Source organism: Cucumis sativus, chromosome 1, assembly GCF_000004075.3.
Source record: "Cucumis sativus cultivar 9930 chromosome 1, Cucumber_9930_V3, whole genome shotgun sequence".
Taxonomy (NCBI): Eukaryota; Viridiplantae; Streptophyta; class Magnoliopsida; order Cucurbitales; family Cucurbitaceae; genus Cucumis; species Cucumis sativus.
In genome coordinates, this window is record NC_026655.2 from 6836428 (window position 1) to 6856120 (window position 19693).

At 32.9% G+C, this 19693-nt stretch overlaps 4 protein-coding genes across 4 annotated transcripts; 1 reads left to right on the plus strand and 3 right to left on the minus strand.

Annotated features, from left to right (window-relative positions):
• Positions 1 to 1235, minus strand: LOC101222289 (nuclear transport factor 2B). The gene is made up of 2 exons (XM_004153610.3): positions 773 to 1235; positions 1 to 383 (listed from the first exon to the last, which is right to left on the minus strand). Exons 1-2 carry the CDS (start codon positions 1073 to 1075, stop codon positions 309 to 311), a joined length of 378 nt encoding a protein of 125 aa, XP_004153658.1. The 5' UTR covers positions 1076 to 1235; the 3' UTR covers positions 1 to 308.
• A 3748-nt stretch (positions 1236 to 4983) lies between these two features.
• On the plus strand, positions 4984 to 6823 carry LOC101219526 (probable xyloglucan endotransglucosylase/hydrolase protein 8). Its single transcript, XM_004153403.3, has 4 exons — positions 4984 to 5337; positions 5428 to 5528; positions 5606 to 5808; positions 6017 to 6823. The coding sequence occupies exons 1-4, from the start codon at positions 5139 to 5141 to the stop codon at positions 6417 to 6419; spliced, it is 906 nt and encodes a 301-aa protein (XP_004153451.1). The 5' UTR covers positions 4984 to 5138; the 3' UTR covers positions 6420 to 6823.
• On the minus strand, positions 6713 to 8681 carry LOC101219285 (polyubiquitin). The gene is made up of 2 exons (XM_031880415.1): positions 8542 to 8681; positions 6713 to 8301 (listed from the first exon to the last, which is right to left on the minus strand). The coding sequence occupies exon 2, from the start codon at positions 8299 to 8301 to the stop codon at positions 6928 to 6930; it is 1374 nt and encodes a 457-aa protein (XP_031736275.1). The 5' UTR covers positions 8542 to 8681; the 3' UTR covers positions 6713 to 6927.
• A 1395-nt stretch (positions 8682 to 10076) lies between these two features.
• On the minus strand, positions 10077 to 14606 carry LOC101219764 (chaperone protein dnaJ 50). The gene is made up of 10 exons (XM_004153404.3): positions 14374 to 14606; positions 14234 to 14296; positions 14077 to 14143; positions 13907 to 13966; positions 13120 to 13170; positions 12923 to 13003; positions 12487 to 12596; positions 11773 to 11890; positions 11479 to 11605; positions 10077 to 10566 (listed from the first exon to the last, which is right to left on the minus strand). Exons 1-10 carry the CDS (start codon positions 14490 to 14492, stop codon positions 10463 to 10465), a joined length of 900 nt encoding a protein of 299 aa, XP_004153452.1. The 5' UTR covers positions 14493 to 14606; the 3' UTR covers positions 10077 to 10462.
• Positions 14607 to 19693: the final 5087 nt, after the last annotated feature.

Consider the following 19693-nt stretch of genomic DNA (forward strand, 5'->3'; position numbering starts at 1 on the left):
TTAGTAATCAAACAACAATAAATATTATTAATAATTAGCGGTAACCAAATGTACTTCCACATTTTAAACTATGAAACTGTTTTGGTCCTTCTACAATTTCAATTGAAAATTTTAAAATGTTGGGTGGTGGAAGTTGCTTGTTAATCTTTATCATTGATAAAGTCATAGTATAAGAAGCAAAATATAAAATAAAATCCATGAAAATACAACGTTTATGTGTTGAAATGTAGTGTGTGGGTACAAACTACAAAGAAAGAAAGAAAGAAAGAAAGAAAGAAAGAGAGAAAGGACCCTCAGGGCTCAACCATCTAACCATAATTGAGACGAAATATGTCATTCTGAACGAAAAGGTTGCCTTCTGGTGATGGTACTAAGTGAAACATCTGCCAACCAATTTCAAACCATTTTCAATTTCTCATAAAAACCAAACCAAACTTTCTAATGCCTAATCTCATCATTATTTCATTTTCGCATTTGCTTATTTTCTCAATCATTTATATTGATTTAAACCTTTCTTAAACATATATTTGAATTTATTAGATGAAAATTAATGTGATTTTTTTTTTTAAAAAAAAAAACACTTGTACTTAAACCTTAAACGTTAAACCAAACCCACATTAAGTATAAGATTTGAATTCTTTTAAAAAAATTAATTTTATTTCTTTAAAAAGAAACCAAGTAATTACAAAAAGGGTAGTGATTATAATGAAGTAAGAACAATTATGTTAAACAAGTGTTTTAAAGAGTATAAATGGATAGGGTAACCATAAACCTGACTGAATCTGAGTGGGTGTTCTTCTTCAGGTATCTCAATGCTACCGCTGACGAAGATGAGGATGGAGCCGTGGACGGAGGAGGGCTGCGTGTCTATAGTGCTAACCACATGTCGACAACGTTCAAATGGCAATTGCTGAAGCTTTGAGGAGATATCATGAACTCCTAAAATTTGTTGCCCTTCAAAAGTGAGCATCGAGTCAGGCTGATACAGAGATGAAAGAGAAGCTCTTTCATTATCAAACAATTGGTAGTAATGTTCCACAAAAGCTTTCCCAATTATATCACCCTCTTCTTCCATTCCCTCTAATTCTCTTTAACAAAACCAACAATACAAACCCTTTTGCTTCTACTAGCTAGTGATTATACAATAATAATGTTGGTTTATTGTTTATAATGTGAAGTGCATGTAGGAAGAGAGATTTGTAATTACTGATATGGCGTTGGGGTATGTGGTTGAGTAGTGAAGAGGAAGAAGCGTAAAGGGGAGTCATTTGAGAGAGTGAGCAAAAGAGGGAATAATTGAAATCGCTGTGTATGTACGCAAAGAGAGGAATAAAGGAGATATTGGGTAAAAGGGGTATCAAAATGAAGGCATCACTTCACTTTTCTACTCTTTTTAATTGCCTATGTAATTTTATATGTATTGTTATTATATTCTCTCTCTTTTTTTTCTACTTTAATTGATACTTGTATAAGGAAATAATAATCCAAGAAGTTTATTAATTTTAGGGGACAAGTTTATTTGGTCATGTATTCATGAACAATAGTTTCCATTCTTATAAATAGTGGTATAGAGTAAAATATTTGTATAGAGGATACTGTTTATTTGATTATTGAAATAGAAGCATAAACAAAATTGATGTATTTAATTTGGGTTCCTTCTTATCAAAACTTCACATTATATATATATATATATATATATATATATATATATATATATATATATATATATATATGTAGCATTTGAGGTGTATTTCAAGATATGTATCAATATTTATGTATCTCATTTACTTCTCATCACATAAAAAAAAAAAAAGAATAAAAAAGAAAAATTTAAATTATGATTGTTATACGTACAATTTAATGAAACATTGATGTTGAAGATATATCTAATAAATTGCTTTTTTTTTTCTTCTTAGAATTATGTGCATATCTTTGCCTAGCAATCTATAGCCATTAATTTGAAACATTCCCTATGAGATATATTTGGTATTGAGATGTCATAAATAAAATAATAATGTGAAATGCAATTTTGGGACTCCACACCATGATTTTATATTGTTATTGGAGGCAATGCAATTTCTCGTTCTCTTTTGTACGTTTTTCTTTTTCATTTTCTTTGGACTGTGAGATCCTTCTCAAAAGAGGGTGATCATATACAAATCGAATGATGTTGCAAAACGAAATGTACATTGAAGAGCATAAAAAAAATAGATGAGTAAGATCATAAGAGAGAAGAGCAATTTGTAATTTATAAAGGAAAGGGATCGAAAGAGTGAAGATCAGTTATGAGAATTGACCATTCCATATATATACGACACATTTGGTTTGATAATTTCACTGGTATTTGTTAGTCAATGATAAAAAAGTGTGGATGAGAATCTCTTCCCACCTTCTACATAATTAGGTTCATTTGTATAAAAGCACTCACTTAGGTGTGGTTGGATTGTTGTAATTGCACCAAATCACTTAGGGGTTGTTGGGCGTTTGGCATTTGGTGGGAGAGTTTTTTTCTAAGGAAATTGCAATAGATGACTATTTTAGCAATAATAATTAAGGATGTAACAACATTTTTAAAAAATTGCAAATATAGCAAAACTATTACTAATAGACTTGTATCATTCGTAGACTTCATATGGTATATTAGTGATAGACCAATATTTGCAACATGATCGATAAGTGATAGACTTATATCATTGATAGAATTTGACAAATTTTACTATATTTGCAATTTTTTTAAAATTGTGCTATATACTTAATTAATTTGAATTTAATTATTAAATTTGCAACTATCTCTTTTTTCTAACTTTTATTTTTGTTTTAAACTATTTTTAAAAATTAATAGTAAGTCAAATAAATTAAATATTAAAATAAGTTGTGTTGGTTTAACTAGAAAAATTAAAATTTTGTTTATAATTTTTTAGGTATTAAATAAGATTTTTAGTCAAAATAATTAATGTAATTTCTCATTGTTTGGAGCCAATAAATATAGAAGTTCTTTATCTTCTATATATGTAAAATAAAAAGAATTTTTTTAATTACTCAAATAAAAAATAAAAAATTGTACATTTTAATACAAAGAATAAAAATAAAGGAATACATCTTAACTTTATTTTTCATCTTTGTTTTATCATTTTTTTAAGAGAAAAATATGAATACTCTTCCCCTAGCAAAATTTGAAGAAAACAAATGACAAAAATTAAAAAAAAAACCTCCTGATAAATTTTTTTTCTTCATGTTATATTGATTGAGTTGAGAATTAAGACTTAAAAAATGAGGCTTGTTTGGAAAAGTGAGATCCGTGAGGGGATCTCAGGCTTCAAGCATAATCTAAGTATTTTGTATATATTGAATGAATCTGATATAAGATGTGAAGTATTATTTTGGAAGCAAAAAGTTCAAACTTAACTAGTAAATCTAAATTGAAATTGAAGACAAAGTCGTAAAAAATTCGTTATATCGATATTACTTGTCAAACACAGTTATCAATTTCTTTTTCTTTCTACTTCTTTTCATTTCTAAATTTGCTTACTTGTCATATGTATTGTTTGCAACCATATCGGATTCAACAATAACCATATGAATGGAATTCATCTATTTAGATGAACACATGTAACTAAAATAACTTTCTCCTATTAAGATAACTTTACAAGCGTCTTGAGGTTGATTTCCCTAAACAACCTCTGGGATAAAAACAGAGGGAAAGATGGTGTAATCTAAATTCCCAATGCAATACTCATCTCTTCATCTTTCACCGACAACCTCATGACCTTTGCACATGATTCCTTCTTCTTTCGCCACCCAATTTTCTTCTCTATTTGCTGTTCAATTCTGTATGCTACTCATCAATATTAGATGTAACCCATCCATTCAACTTCTTTAATATTTATCCAACTACTACTAAGATCAGAACCTCAGTAGACACCCTAGTGGTAGATTTAAAAATTTCTTGTAAAAATATTTTGAGTAAAAAGTGGAATTCGAAATTAGATCTAGAAGATACTAAATAACAATTTAACTATACACAACTGGTTTTGAGAAAAAAAACAAATTCATTGTTATCACATTCTCTTGAGTAGAAGGAAATAGATCAAACATTGAACTGCATCAAATAAATGTGTTTTTTTTTTTTTTTCTATTTCATTTGTGATGGAATCAAATTCTTTGATAGCTTTGATGTACTAAAGAAAAGAAAAGGTCTGAAAAGGAGGAATAAAGACAATATTGCTAAAATCGAAAAGAAAGTGATAAACAAGAGCTCATTGAAAGAGACTCTAAAAAGTTGAAGGCTCCACCGCTTTCCAAATTGCATACACCGTCGAATTAGCCTTCCACTTAAACCAATTAAAACGAAATCCATTTTATTAGTGACATTTATTCACTGTCATCTATTCGTTTTATGGCATATTAATCCGTTGGAAACCGTGTTCTTAGCCTATTAACAAAGTTTCTTTTACCAATAAAGCTTTATTTTGTGGAATTGTCTCTTTCCCCATAATTAATTCGGTCCTTCTGTGGAGAATATGAGTACCCTTTTTCTTTAATCTTTTTGTCTTCATAACCCCCAATACAATATTCATTCATTTCTCTTCAGCATGTGATCTCCTTGACAAAACCAGCAAGTAGAATAGTTTAGATCTAACTTCTAATGAATCATAACCCCGTTTTAAAAAAATAAAAATAAAAGAAAGTTTAATGATTGTGAAAATAACATGTCATGTTCTTGAAGACAGTCCCATTGTGTGGCAGCCTGGATGCACTTCCCTGTTCCCTAAGCTTTATTTTACCAAGCTGCATCAATTCCTCCTGATTTCCAATAATACCCATGTCGGCTTTGGTTCTGCCTCCTTTTGTTGTAAGCTTCTTTTGGACATTTTGGTCAAGTAACTTTCTCCTCACACTAACAAAAGTTCAACGGATCAAAACTCTTTGCTGTGGTAACTACATTACTAACATTAAATTCGCTTGAAATTACAAGTGAAATGCATTGTAGCTTATATGGGTCTACGAAAGTCTTGTCCATTTCTTACAGTTCAATTATCAGATATAAACCCAGATCAATGATTTCAATTATTTAGTTCTCATTTCCTGTGGAGAAAGTTCATTTCTCATTTCTCAGCTTCACGAGTCCTCCGTTCAAGATGGAGATGGAGAGGATTTCTCCAACACGCTTCCTTGTTTTCATAGCTGCGATCTTGGTTGCTTCTTCCTCTTCTTCTTCATCTGCAGATGATTCTAAACCAACTTTTGCAGATATGTTTGAAATGTCTTGCCCCGATGACCATTTTAAAACCTCTGACGCCGGCCAGATCTGGCATTTGTCTTTGGACAAAGAAGCAGGTAAAGTTATTGAATGACAAACGGTATCCTGGTTGTTTTAAAATCAAAGCTATCTTTTTTTCTTTTACCTGAAGTGATCTCTATAAACAGGTTGTGGGTTTCAGACAAAGGAGAGATATAGATTTGGTTGGTTCAGCATGAAACTGAAGTTGGTCGGAGGTGACTCTGCCGGTGTTGTCACAGCATATTATGTAGGTTCTTGAACATCCTTCAAGCTCAAGTTGATCTTGCTTTTCAGTTTGTGGCTAAGATTGAAAGGGTTTTGCAGATGTGCACGGAGAATGGAGCTGGACCAGAGAGAGATGAGCTAGATTTTGAGTTCTTGGGGAATAGAAGTGGGCAGCCATATCTGATTCAAACAAATGTTTACAAGAACGGGACTGGGAACCGTGAGATGAGGCACATGCTGTGGTTCGACCCCACAAAAGACTTCCATACTTATTCCATTCTCTGGAATGACCACAGGATTGTGTAAGTTCTACTGTAAACTCAAGTTCTATTAAAAGTCTTCTAAGAGTTAGTCATCGTCCTTCATCGTAACAAACAGAACAAGAAATTCACTGATGTGGGCCATCCGCTTTCAGTCATTTATTCAAAACGCCTGGTGGGTGGTGTGGATGAAGCTTATGTAGAATGTTGAACCCAAGTGATTAACTCATCTATTGCATTCTTGGAACAGGTTTTATGTGGACAGAGTACCAGTAAGAGTATACATGAATTCAGATAAACCGAACAACTTCTTCCCTAACGAGAAGCCCATGTACCTGTTCTCGAGCATTTGGAACGCAGATGATTGGGCTACAAGAGGAGGACTGGAGAAGACGAACTGGACGAAGGCGCCATTTGTATCCACATACAAGGACTTCAACGTAGATGCTTGTCAATGGGAAGACCCATATCCGAAATGCGTATCGACGACGACAGAGAACTGGTGGGATCAATATGATGCTTGGCATTTATCGAAATCTGAGAAATTGGATTATGCTTGGGTTCAGAGAAACCTTGTCATCTATGATTATTGCAAGGATACCGAGAGGTTCCCCACTTTGCCCTGGGAGTGTTCATTGAGTCCATGGGATTAAGATATCAGAACAAAGTCAAATTTTGATTTCTTCTTTTGGCTTTTCGCTTCATGTCATCAATCAATAGCCCATTGAATTTTCTTCACTTTTATTCAATTGTTACCAAATTCCTGTATATTTTGAGCTGAATGTCGAGTGCAACTGGTAATACATAAATTGTTATCATTCTTAATTTACAACTTCTAATAAATTGGATTATTAATTTTAGCCTACAATCTACCAGAAGAGTAAAAATGATTTCTAGAAAAGATAATTCTAGTTCTAAATCATCAAGAAATGCACTGGGATCATTCTTAGAGAAAGAACTTTCAATTTATTTAATAGAAACCACTAATATTATACATATGCATCACATAGAATGATGTTCTCCTCAAATTTCTAACTTGAGAGAGAACTTTTAAAAACATACGTCAGAAGTAAAAAAAGAAAAGATCCCAAATTCATCCACATGGCCACAAACATATTGGCCATCCACGCAAACCAAATATTCCACTTTCAGAAGAACAATTTAAAAGCCACCACGGAGACGAAGGACGAGGTGAAGGGTCGACTCCTTCTGAATGTTATAATCAGCAAGGGTCCTTCCATCTTCCAGCTGCTTTCCGGCAAAGATCAATCTCTGCTGGTCTGGTGGAATTCCCTCCTTGTCCTGAATTTTTGCTTTCACATTGTCGATTGTATCAGAACTCTCCACCTCCAAAGTGATGGTCTTTCCCGTCAAGGTCTTCACGAAGATCTGCATTCCTCCCCTCAGACGAAGAACAAGGTGAAGGGTGGACTCCTTTTGAATGTTGTAATCCGCCAGAGTCCTTCCATCCTCCAGCTGCTTTCCGGCAAAGATCAACCTCTGCTGGTCTGGGGGAATGCCTTCCTTATCCTGAATTTTTGCCTTAACGTTGTCAATGGTATCAGAGCTCTCAACCTCGAGGGTAATGGTCTTCCCAGTCAAAGTCTTGACGAAGATCTGCATACCACCACGGAGACGCAACACAAGATGAAGGGTCGACTCCTTCTGGATATTGTAATCTGCAAGAGTCCGGCCATCTTCCAACTGTTTCCCAGCGAAGATCAGTCTCTGCTGGTCTGGGGGAATGCCTTCCTTGTCCTGAATCTTGGCCTTCACGTTGTCAATTGTGTCTGAAGACTCAACCTCCAAGGTAATGGTCTTTCCGGTGAGAGTTTTGACAAAAATTTGCATACCACCACGGAGACGGAGGACAAGATGAAGAGTGGATTCCTTCTGGATGTTGTAATCGGCAAGTGTTCGTCCATCTTCCAACTGCTTTCCGGCGAAGATCAGTCTTTGCTGGTCTGGGGGAATACCTTCCTTATCCTGGATCTTGGCCTTGACGTTATCAATGGTATCGGAGGACTCCACCTCGAGGGTGATAGTCTTTCCGGTAAGAGTCTTGACAAAGATTTGCATGCCACCACGGAGCCGGAGCACGAGGTGGAGAGTTGATTCCTTCTGGATATTGTAATCGGCAAGGGTTCGGCCGTCCTCAAGTTGCTTTCCAGCGAAGATCAATCGTTGCTGGTCCGGGGGGATTCCTTCCTTATCCTGGATCTTGGCTTTAACGTTGTCAATAGTGTCAGAAGACTCCACCTCAAGGGTGATTGTCTTTCCGGTAAGGGTTTTTACAAAGATCTGCATGCCACCACGAAGCCTTAGGACAAGGTGAAGAGTTGATTCTTTCTGGATGTTGTAGTCTGCAAGAGTTCGGCCATCCTCAAGTTGCTTGCCGGCGAAGATCAATCGTTGCTGATCCGGTGGAATCCCTTCCTTATCCTGGATTTTAGCCTTAACGTTGTCGATGGTGTCGGAAGACTCCACCTCAAGGGTGATGGTCTTTCCTGTGAGGGTCTTAACGAAGATTTGCATCTATACAGAAACAAAAGAAAGAGATAAGAATAAGAAAACTCTATTTCCATAAATCCGAATCACATATTAATCCAATCAAGCACATAAAAATCGAGCAGAAATCAGAAACAAGATTAAGAATCACAAACCCCAAATGGATCCAAGAGCAGATCCAAAACCCAATTTAAGAAACATGTAAAACGAAAATCTCGGAAAGCATGAAGAAGATGATAAAAAAAGAAAAAGGAGAGGGAGAAATACCTTGGAAGAGAGGGAATTGGTTCGCTACGAAGTGAATGAGAAGAGAAAATGTTGCGAAGAACCGAAGGGATAGAAGGGGTGTATTTATAGTGAGAGGGAAGGGCAATGTGGTCAGAATTATCCATTACTTTTTGGCCACGCATTTGCCGTTTGGTTTCCTATTAAATGAATCTTTTCTTTGGACCCAATTTTAGAATCGACTTGCTGACGTCATTTTACCATATTAAGTTGACGCCCGTTATAACAGAGTTAGCTTCCGTTATAAAGAAAATTCTAGAGGTTGCGCGTCTCGTCTACAAGTCCATTTTTTATATATTAATCAATGATTTATCACACACACTATCATCCCCTCTTCCACAAACTACTTTTTAGGTCACCATTTCTAATTATTTTTATTATTTATGTTCCATTCCTTTTAACAATATGAAATTAGTTTATTTTATTTTAAAAAATATAAAAATATAAAAGATTTCTTTTTAGTGAAAAATCTCTACAACGCTAATCGATTTACCTCGATATCTTTGTTAATATACGAGATTAGAGATTTAAAAAAGATTTTGAAGATTTGATAAATTCTTTGCAAGTTTTTACATGCAGATTACTAGATTTTTATTCGAAGTAATCTCAATTACGATGGGCATCAAGTAATTTAACAAAGTATCAATTAATCATAAATATGGATTTAGGAGAATATGATTTTATAACTATTATTTATTCATTTTATTAGATTTGTTCGTTTTAATTGGAGGATATTTATGGCCAAATCTATTTTTCAATTCAATTCATTTATTATTATAGCTAATTGAAATAATTAATTGTATTAGAATAGTATCATACCTAATTAGAGGGGATTATTATAATCTTATATAACCATATACAACAAACACCCTCCAAATTTTAAAAATTTTAATTTAAAGCTAATTTAATATCTATGATTTCAAAAAAAAAAAAAAATGTTGAGTGGAATATCAAAAAAGTATATAACGAATATTATTTATATAAGTTAATTGAAATATGGACATTTTGTATTGTATTAAGGATGATGGTGAGGAAGAGTCGGCAAAAGATGTGTAGAAGAGTCGGCGAAGAAAAGGAAAATGGGTGGGGAAGATTCGAGGCACCGATTAATTGGCCGTTGGGGTTGGAGAAAAGTCTTGGGGCCATACCCCTTTATTGCAACTAGCCCACTCTGTACCCACAAACTTTAAGCAAATTGTCTTTTTACTTCATCAAAATATCTACGCATATATCAACAATTCTTCCTTTCCTTTCATCAAAATTCAATTTCTCTTTACAAATGTGGGACACCAAAAATTACTGAAATAGACCTTTTCCTTTTCTTTTTCTTCAAGATATTCACAATAATCTTTTGTAATTTTTAGTGACGGCATTCAACAACATGATTGAGTGATGCAGGTGAAATTTTATGAAATTGTTTTATGCTTTACAAATATAAAAACTAATATAATAGTTTGAACAATTTTATGGATTCACATTCTTTTCTCATCCAAACACATTATTTATGGCAGCCAATGAAAAAAAGTAAATGAACATTACTTTATTTCTTAGTTGAATTCTCAGCAGGATATTTTAACTCATAAATTAATTATAAAGTGATTATCAATGTAATGTACTATAACTTGAGAACATGAGATTCTTGACTGATATCCAGAAGGTACAATTGATTTGAACTGAAATTACCTCGAGGTAGGGGTCAAAATTATGCAGTCACAATGAGGCCCAACTGGTATTAAATGGTTTCGACTTTGAGGCAGTAGTAATTTGATTGTACAGTATGGTTGTCTTGTAAGTTGTAACTGACTCCCTGAAAAGCTAACTCGTTCTCTAACAATGGTAACATGATGGTTGAATTTTACCCAAAATTGTTGCAGAGTTTGTGGGCGCAAAGCTTACCAGCAGCCTATCTTCGGCGTTTCGATTCTTTTCGTATTTCAGACAGGTAGTTCTCCAAGTTGGGTTTCTTCCATAAACATCTCCTAATAAGGTCTTCCTTTGTTGAGTCATCTGATTTACAGAATTCAAGCAACAATCATAAATTAGGCATTGTAGGTTAAGAAAAGCATAGGTTGGGGAAAATACCCTTTGAACAAATATGGACATTTCGTCCGTGGAACTGAGAGTATAGTAGTGTAATTAGTTCCCTGGTTATAAACAAAGAGAATGGGGAAGGACAGAGGTAGGTAAGCATTATTCTGGTGACCCGTGAGTAAATCAGGGCTTGAGAGATATCTCAAGTCAAAGATCTCGAAATACTTGGCTTTGGCTTACATTGAAGTTTTCTTCATTGCCTTTCAATTTAATTTGATATTATTCTGGTTACTGTCATTTTGATTTTCGTCTCACAGCGGCTTTTTTGGGAGATGGAAGGTAAAATGGAGACTCAGATTGGTAGTAGATGGAAGAGAAAATAGTGGAGATAGAGAAGAAGCAAGCACAACAAACTCCTTAGCTCATTACTTGTATGTCTTCAAGAGAAGAAGCAAGCATATCAAACTCCTTAGCTAATTACTCATATTTTAAGAGCATTCCTCTCAAGAACTTCATCCATGCTTTTTTAGTATTTTTTTAGTAGGGAAAGTCGCGCTTAATAATATTTGCCTTTTGTTTTTCCTCTCAATGTTTTACAATGTCTTTTATCTTTCTTTCATAAATAAAAAAGTTGGATTCTTAAGCAAATTTGAAAACAAAAACAGGCTTTCAAAAACTACTTTTCTTTAGTTTTCAGAACTTATTTTGGTTTTTGAAAACGTTAGTACAAAGTAGGCAACATAACAAAGAAATTTAGAAGTAGAAGTGGTGTTCATAAGCTAAGTTTTTAAAAACCAAATTAGAGAACCTCAATTAAGGGACAATACAAAGCTGCATTAAATTACTTTGGAGAAAGACAAAAAAACATTGAAGCAGCTAATTGCTCACCGGTGTTTTTCCATGCATCAACAGGGACTCTAAGTGATGTTTGCGTCAAGTAGGAAGCATCTTCCCAAGAGTAAGGTGTTTTTTTGACCTTGTATCTCCAAAACCAACAACTATTCCACAATAATAACTGGATCAAGGAAAAACAATGATAAATCATAAATCCTTGAGGTAAATGAGGTAAATGAGCTAAAGGAATAAAGGTCCGCTCAGTAATATAATGAAAACATCGAAACTGAAAATCCAAATGACCATACAAATAACAGAATTCGAAGATTTGCTGGCACAAAATCTAACCTTGCCAATAGTGTAAGGTAGAAGAATAAAACGAATGCCTAGCAGTTCCCATATAGACGGCTTCTCAGCTCCTTTTATTTGCAATTCCAGTTCTTTGCTAAGATCTTCATCCACTTTTCTGACACAAGTACAAGAAAACAAAAGCAATAAAATAAATAAGATAGGTTATATTGAGGTTCCAAATTGAGGAAATGGAAAAAAACAGAAGAAAACAAACAGTCCAAAAATTATGTATAAGAGCAGCATTGGGTAATCTGAACTGCAGAACAATACTAGGGAGAGAATCCTTTATTTAATAAAAAAATTTAACCTTGAACTTGAAAAGGTGTTCCAGAGTGAACACAGTAAAAGTTCAAAATCTTACAAAATCACCCAAAACAAATACAGAAAATAAAAAATTGGATGTCCTGTAAGGCTGTAACAAAGCCTCAAATCAATCCACAAAATCATGTAGCACTAAAAACTTTAACCCAATGAAAACAAATATCCAACACAACCACAAAAACCCATCTATAAAAATAACCTCCCTCAGTCACAAGGATACTCGTACATAGCTACAAATCTCAAAAGATACAAAATAATATTTGCAGCTTAAATATCAAACTTTATTCTTTCAGATTGACACAAGGCTAAGAACAAACTTTTTCAGAAAGAACGACATTTATTTTATTTTGTTTCCCTAATAGTTCTGGTAATTAACAAACAACTTCATACTTATCTAGCTTGTGACCTTTCTTCTTGTTTGTTGCTCCTCCACTTCGTTCAAGTTCAAGAGCCCGTAATCTATTTTTGTAAGCAGGGGTTTTCTTGACCATGTCAATAGCCTATAGCACGAAGTAAATGATTCAGTAGAATGAAATCTAGCATATATTTGCAAATTTGGATAAAAAATATGAATAACTATACAAATTTCCCAAGATCAGGTTGAAACAACATTTGTACATCCCTGTCCTAGTCATATACTCAAAAACAGAACAGGAAGGATAAAATCAAAATATCAAAGGCTTCACTTTTCATACAAAACCAGGAATGGTATCAAAGCCTAGAATTCATGTGACCTGTGAAAGTTAACCGGGCCATCCATCAAACATTTCACCTAAAAACCATCATATTTTTTCAAGGTCGAATAACTTAGAGATTATCATAGCACCTGATGGTATCTTGTCCACTGATTCAGATATTGAAATGCAGACATAATCAGGAGAAGGCCAATCAGCACAGCACGAGCATCCTAAAATGAGAGCAGAAAACCAACATAAGTACTAAAACCAGCGCAAAGTGATAAATAAATTTAACCTAGTTATAAACTACATATTGTGTACATGAGATAAGTATAAAAGTCCTTACCGTCTTATGACCATAATATGCATGATAATACCGAGCTGTGTTGTAAAATACCTAAAAAATGAAGAAATCACAGTTTAGTACATCAAAAAGCAGCCAGTGTCCATCAGATAATTGGATAATTGATGACAAAATCATGGTTTGTTCTTTGTTCGAGTTTCTTCTTTTCTTAGAAAGCAAGATGGTATGGATGCATATATACAGCCAATCTTAATTTGCAGTAGTAGCCCAAAAGACAGGCATATTCAAATCAAAGATCTCATCCATCGTAAAGGAAAGCTTTAGGCAGTAACATTCTGCAAATGTTGACATTATTTTGGTCTCTTCCTGTGATGATTTTTCACAAAAATGAATTGTCTCTTGGAATCTGGGTTAAAAGGGAATGTCTATTGTTCACGCCTAAAAAAATCAAGGAATCTAAATGCAATCCTATTCTCTACGTATCTTGTTCTTTTTTCAGCCCTATCTTCATATATTTCAAATGCCAAGCGTCTGATTTACCACTTATGTTTGGACAGCCTCTAGGCAACCAAATTGTACCCAGAAAATGGATGCAATCACTCTACACTTGTTAAAAAGGCATCACATTGGTAACTAGACAGAGAAAATTAGAAGACATCCAACATATGAGTCTATTGCCACTTCTAGTAGAAAAGTGTAAACCGGAGAAAGAACCCACAAAACCAGATACAATGGCCAATGGTATGGCTGAACTAGCACATGAGAAAAGATTGATAGCAAAAAGAATATTATAATGCTTGAGCAGTGGACTTCAAATACTTAAAACTACCTCTTCCGGATGAGCAATTGCATAATCATATTGCTCTCTCGTGGATTCATCTTTCAAAATCTGCAAATCATAAATAAGCTCACATGTTTAGAAAACGAAGATAACTAGAATTAAACAACAATAAAAGCACAGCGATGATAATAGCATCTAGAATTTTTACGTATCCGTACCTCATAAGCATTGGCAATCTTAACAAATTGCTTCTTTGATTCCGGATCCGGGTTCTTATCTGGATGGCTTCAAGGAACAGGAAAAACAGAAATTCAAATGGAATGACAATGAATTTAAAAAGGCATGGAATGGAATAGAAGGGAGGGAAAAACGAACAATTTCAACGATAGTTTGTAGTAAGCTTTCTTGATCTCCGATTGTGTTGCAGTCTGCGATACACTGAAAGGGGCAGTTGAAAATTAATGAGAAAGATCAAAATTAAGATGAAAAAAAGGGAAAATGAAGGCGGAACATACCCGAGGAGATCGTAGCAATCGTCTTCGTCGCAGTAGATAGCCATCGAGGGGGAGATCAACAGGAAGATGAGGGTGATGGATACGATTGCGCGCCACCGTGTGGTTGCCGGTGGCGCCATCGTGTTTAGAGGGTGTAAGGTGGTAATTAGGAATGGAAATGGGGAGGGGAGATTGACTAGGGATTTGGCGCAAATGAAGTTTATGAAATTTGTGTTTGAAATCACAAAGAATAACCTTCGTGCTACAGTGGTAGGATCTGAGGTAGATGATGACGATGATCTAAGCGTTAGATTTCAGATGGACGGGAGCGCCGTTAGATTGGAACCCCATCATTTTTAACCGTCTGATTTGCATAATCTTTCTTTCAAATCACTCCGACCGTCTATGGCTGAGATTTCAGACGTTCAATTTTCATTTTTTATATTTTTGCAATATGCAAAAACAAATGTCATTCACCATTTTTTTCTACATTTTTATTCCATTTCCCTTTTTTTTCCTTCATTTTCTTTTTTCTTACACGAAATGACTAAAATAACTGTTTGCATTATTATGGAACTAGACTCCATGTTTATGAGCATTGACTACGGGTATAAGTTCAACATGAATAATAAGGGTTGGGTTGGACCTAAAAAATCGGTTCAACCCAACTTAACTTGAATTAATAATATATATATATATATATATATATATATATATATATATATATATATATATATATTAATTAATCATGTAGGAAGTTAATCGATCATATGAAAAGTTAATCGATTGTGTAAAAAGTAAAAGATTGTTTGAAGGTAGAAAACTAAACAGTCGTTGGGTTGGAAGTGAAAAAAAAAAAAAATACAACTCAACTTAACCCATATTTTATGAACTGGGTTGGGTTGGGTTTAAAATTAATTTGAGTATTCTTCACGTTGTTAATCCAACCAATCCTAAAATATGGGTTTAGTTGAGAACTCACAACTATTTAGATCCAGAATCAATACATTTTTATTGATATTAAAAAAATGTTTATTTGCAATTTTGATTGATATGGTTTGGAGAAAGTTAAATTTTAGTTAATTATATAACTTTAAAAGTGAGAATTTTCTCAATAGTTTCTTACAATTAAGTGTACAATTAAGTGTTGCCTTGAAAATATGACCATATAGTTTCATAATGAATGTATTGGATTAACAATTGATCCAAAACTTAATCAATGGATTATGATAATGTTTTTAATAATATCAATGTTTTAACATTCTTCCTCACTTTTTTTTATGCAACAACACAATACCAGAAATCAACTACTCATTAACCCATCTTTCTAGATCAAACAATTACCACGAGATGAAAAGAAAGTTTTCAACCTACAAAATATACTCAAGCAAATCCTTCCTGTACAACATAATTTAAATTAACCAATTGTATTTACACACATTTTCATTTCTCTTTTCATCCTCTTGATGTTGATTAGCTCAAATTCAAAATGAACTTTTTAAAAAGAATTCTGGATAGTCAATTGCTTTTATCCCAATTTTATCTTTAAATTTATCAAAAACATAGTATTGAATTTATGCCTATTAGTTATGTTATTTACTTTTGAATTCAAAATGAACTTCATCAATTGTTTTTATCTCAATTTTATTTTTAATATATATACTTCCCAGTTGCATAATTTTAATTTGAAGTTAACTATGTAATAAATCCGGTTGATTATTAAAAAAAAAATTATGTTGTATTATACAAAATTAAAAACTTTTCACGTATTAATTCAAATCAATTAACATATAATACAATAATCTCGGTTACACATAAACATAATTTATAAGGTAATAGTTGCAAAGTTCAAATCTCTAGTTAGATTCTCATCTCTACATTGATTATTATACTTATAAAATGGTGCAAGGAAAAGAAAACAAAATAAGAAATATACCGAGTCATTGCCACGTTAACAAAAAGTAAGTCTGTCACGTGTTTAAATAGAGCAAAGAGTTTGAAGGAGGTGTCATGGGGGAGAGGGAAGATTTTGTTGAGTAATGTGGTAAGAAAGAAAACAAATAGACCAGCCTTGGTATAGCTGTGTTGGTAGGACATGCACGTACCACATTATTTTCAAACACACCACTACACATTACACTACACATTACATTTTAATTTGTATCTAGTAGATTTGTAGATTTGTGATGTTTAAAAACTAAGTATATAGTTCATGTTGAATAGATTAATAATCTTTTTTTCTTAAAAAAAAAATGTTTATAATAGATTGATAATCTAATATACACGAGATTAAAATATATTAAAATTGTATTAGTTAACTATTTGGTTTTTTACTTTTTACTGTTAAATTAGAACGTACTTGATTTGTCATCTACATTTTCACGGAAATCTTAAAAAACAAATAAGAATTGTTTTTAAAAATTTGTGTTTGCTCTTTAAATTTGAGTAAAAATCTGACTCAGTACTTGATAAAGCATGGTAAGAAAATGAGATAAAATAATTACACAACCTGTCTTCTTTGAAAATGCTACTTTTAACTTTTATTATTCACTTTCTATATATACTTCTATTTTCAAAACATCAAACCTAATTGTGAAACTAAGAAAAAAGTTTTTAAGATTCTAGAATTTGCAAACAAATTTAAATATCTCTTTAGACAGAATAAAAAGTGAGAGAAGAAAAATATATAAATTTCAAAACAATGAAGGATGTAATTTTGTTTAATATTTTTTCTTTTTTATTTGGACAAAATGCAAACATCAGTTGATACTTTCAAGCCATCCATAAAATTATAACAAATTCTTATATCTTAAGAGTTCAATTATAAAACAGGTATATATTTAAAGACTTAATTTCTACCCTATTAAAAATTGAAGAATAATTTTTGGAATTTGGTCTTTTTATTTTCACTCAACATAAAAGAAAAAAAAGAACTTTTTTCTCTCTATGCTCCACACCCATAGGCTCATGCTTGATGCTTCTTGGGCTCTGCCTTGATCACATGTCTTTTCTCCACTCATTATTTTATATACATATATATCCCAAATTTGTATCTATATATACATATTAGTTTTGAATATACGCATATGTGTGGGAGATACCAACGCCTAACTCATCCTATCACTGTCTACTTAATTCTCTCAAGGAGAGTGCTAATTAAATAAAGAGTTGAAGTTAAGTTGATAATATAATTATAGGATATTTTAGGAAATAGTTGACACAAATAACTAAGTAAAAAATGTGAGTGTTTTGATGAGGTAATAAACATGCTTAATTGTTGGTGAAAGAAGAGATGAGTTGATTTTCTTTATTCCCAATTCAACGCTCTCAAATTATCTAAGTTTGCTAAACATCTCTACGTAATTTTTAGCGAAAATTTTTATCGTTAGAGTTTTGTATCAATCTAAATCTACCATTGTTAAGTGATTATTATGTAATAATAATTGGACAATTTGATTTAATGTTAACAAATATAATTAATAAAAGTAGTTAAATAACTTACTTGATCCATAATCTTGTTTATTTTTCAACTTTTTACTCTAAGTTTCCGTAACATGGATTGAGAGTAGCACATATACTGATAGTTTTGAGGTCTACATCAAGAAAACTATTGGTAAAGTAGAATTGAATTATTTGAGGAGAAATTGAGTAATAATAATAATAATAATTCAGCCGGCAATTCTAAATTATTGGAATGCTACATAATAGAAATTGTAGTAAGCAAACAAAATCGAGGGTTTTGTATACAAGAAAATGATTAGGGATGAAAAAAAGAAAGAAGAAAATGATTAGGGATGAAAAAAAGAAAGAAGAAAATGATTAGGGATGAAAAAAAGAAAGAAGAAAATGATTGGGGGGGTATTGAGCTTTATGAATTTTGGTTGAGAGAAGAAGCCCTTGTGGGTTTTGCCGACCAAAATAATGGTCAAATATTTGTGGAGCAGGCACCAAAGAATCACATCCAAGATTTGATCTCATATGAAAAAAAGGAATTCATAAAAAAAAAAATGGAATTAAAAAATTGGAGATATTTTTTTTTGATGAAAATGCAAGGGAATAATACATTTTTTTTTATTTATAAAAAGAACTGGGAAAAATGAATGAAAAGAGGGAGTCCAAATGAGTGGCAAAGATACTGGGTGTGGTCCTATGCCCTCCTTCCCTTTTTTAATCCAAAGCCCTTTCGTTATCACCTAAACAAAGCACATGGCTTGCATATCACCTTCCAATTTCCCCCCTCTTCCCTCTACTCTGCCTATAATTACAAACATAATGATAATGATGTGTGTATATGTGTGTATATGTGTGTATATATTCATTTTTGTATTTGTATATATCCACCACTTGCATGTGCTTTAAATTTTGGTATAGTTAACTAGTTAAGAGTGTAGTAAGTAATTAAAGTATTTATATGAATGAGAGGAAGAGATTAACTCTATTAATTATTGTAAGTATATATTTATATGAAGAATGGATTGATCTAAGCTAAGATTTCTCACTAAGCCCTTGTAAGCTATTAGGTTCGAAAATTGGTTAGTTGTTGCTTTTTCTATTATTATGAGAATAGTGGAAATGAATGGGTGTAGTTGATATTGAATATGTTTAGATGAAAGGGAAGAAATATAGGAAAAAAAAATGGATTTAGAGGAGAGAAGTGTAGTAGTTGGGAGAGGGGGAGCTGCATGCATGTGATTCTACATTTGGCCACGTATGGAATGGACATGGAATGATGTCTCAATTCTCTTCAACGGGTCGGGTCCCAGTACCAATCATGTGCCCTCTTTCTCTCACACACTCTCACACTCTATTCTTTTTCTTTTTCTTTCATTTTCAAATGGTGCATATTCAACCAAGTCTCTTTCTTTTCTTTTTCCCCTCTCCTTTCTATCCCATTCTAGTAAAAAAAGTAATTAATGCAGCCCCCAAATTAACAGTACCCTCTTCATTTCAGTTTCAATTCATTTATTCTATGTTCCCACCGTCGGCCGCGTCTTCATCTCTCTCTCTTCATAATATCCCTTTTCTTCTCTTCACTCTTCACTCCCCCATTCCATTTTTTAAACCCTTTCTTTTTCTTTTTATCCTTTTTAATTTTTTATATATATATTTTTTTTTTATCATACCTTACTAGAGATCGTGAAATTCACATCCTAATTTTGGTAGGTCCATTCAAATCTCGAGTTATTATTCAATTTTCTTATTGACTTGAACACTACTAATATAATGCGAAGGTTAACACATTTTCTTTGATTAAATTTTGACGTCAGTGTATGTATGGGTGCATTTTACGTGTGTGCAACGTGTAGGGAGTAGTAAAGGGATGAGCATGTAGATATTGGGA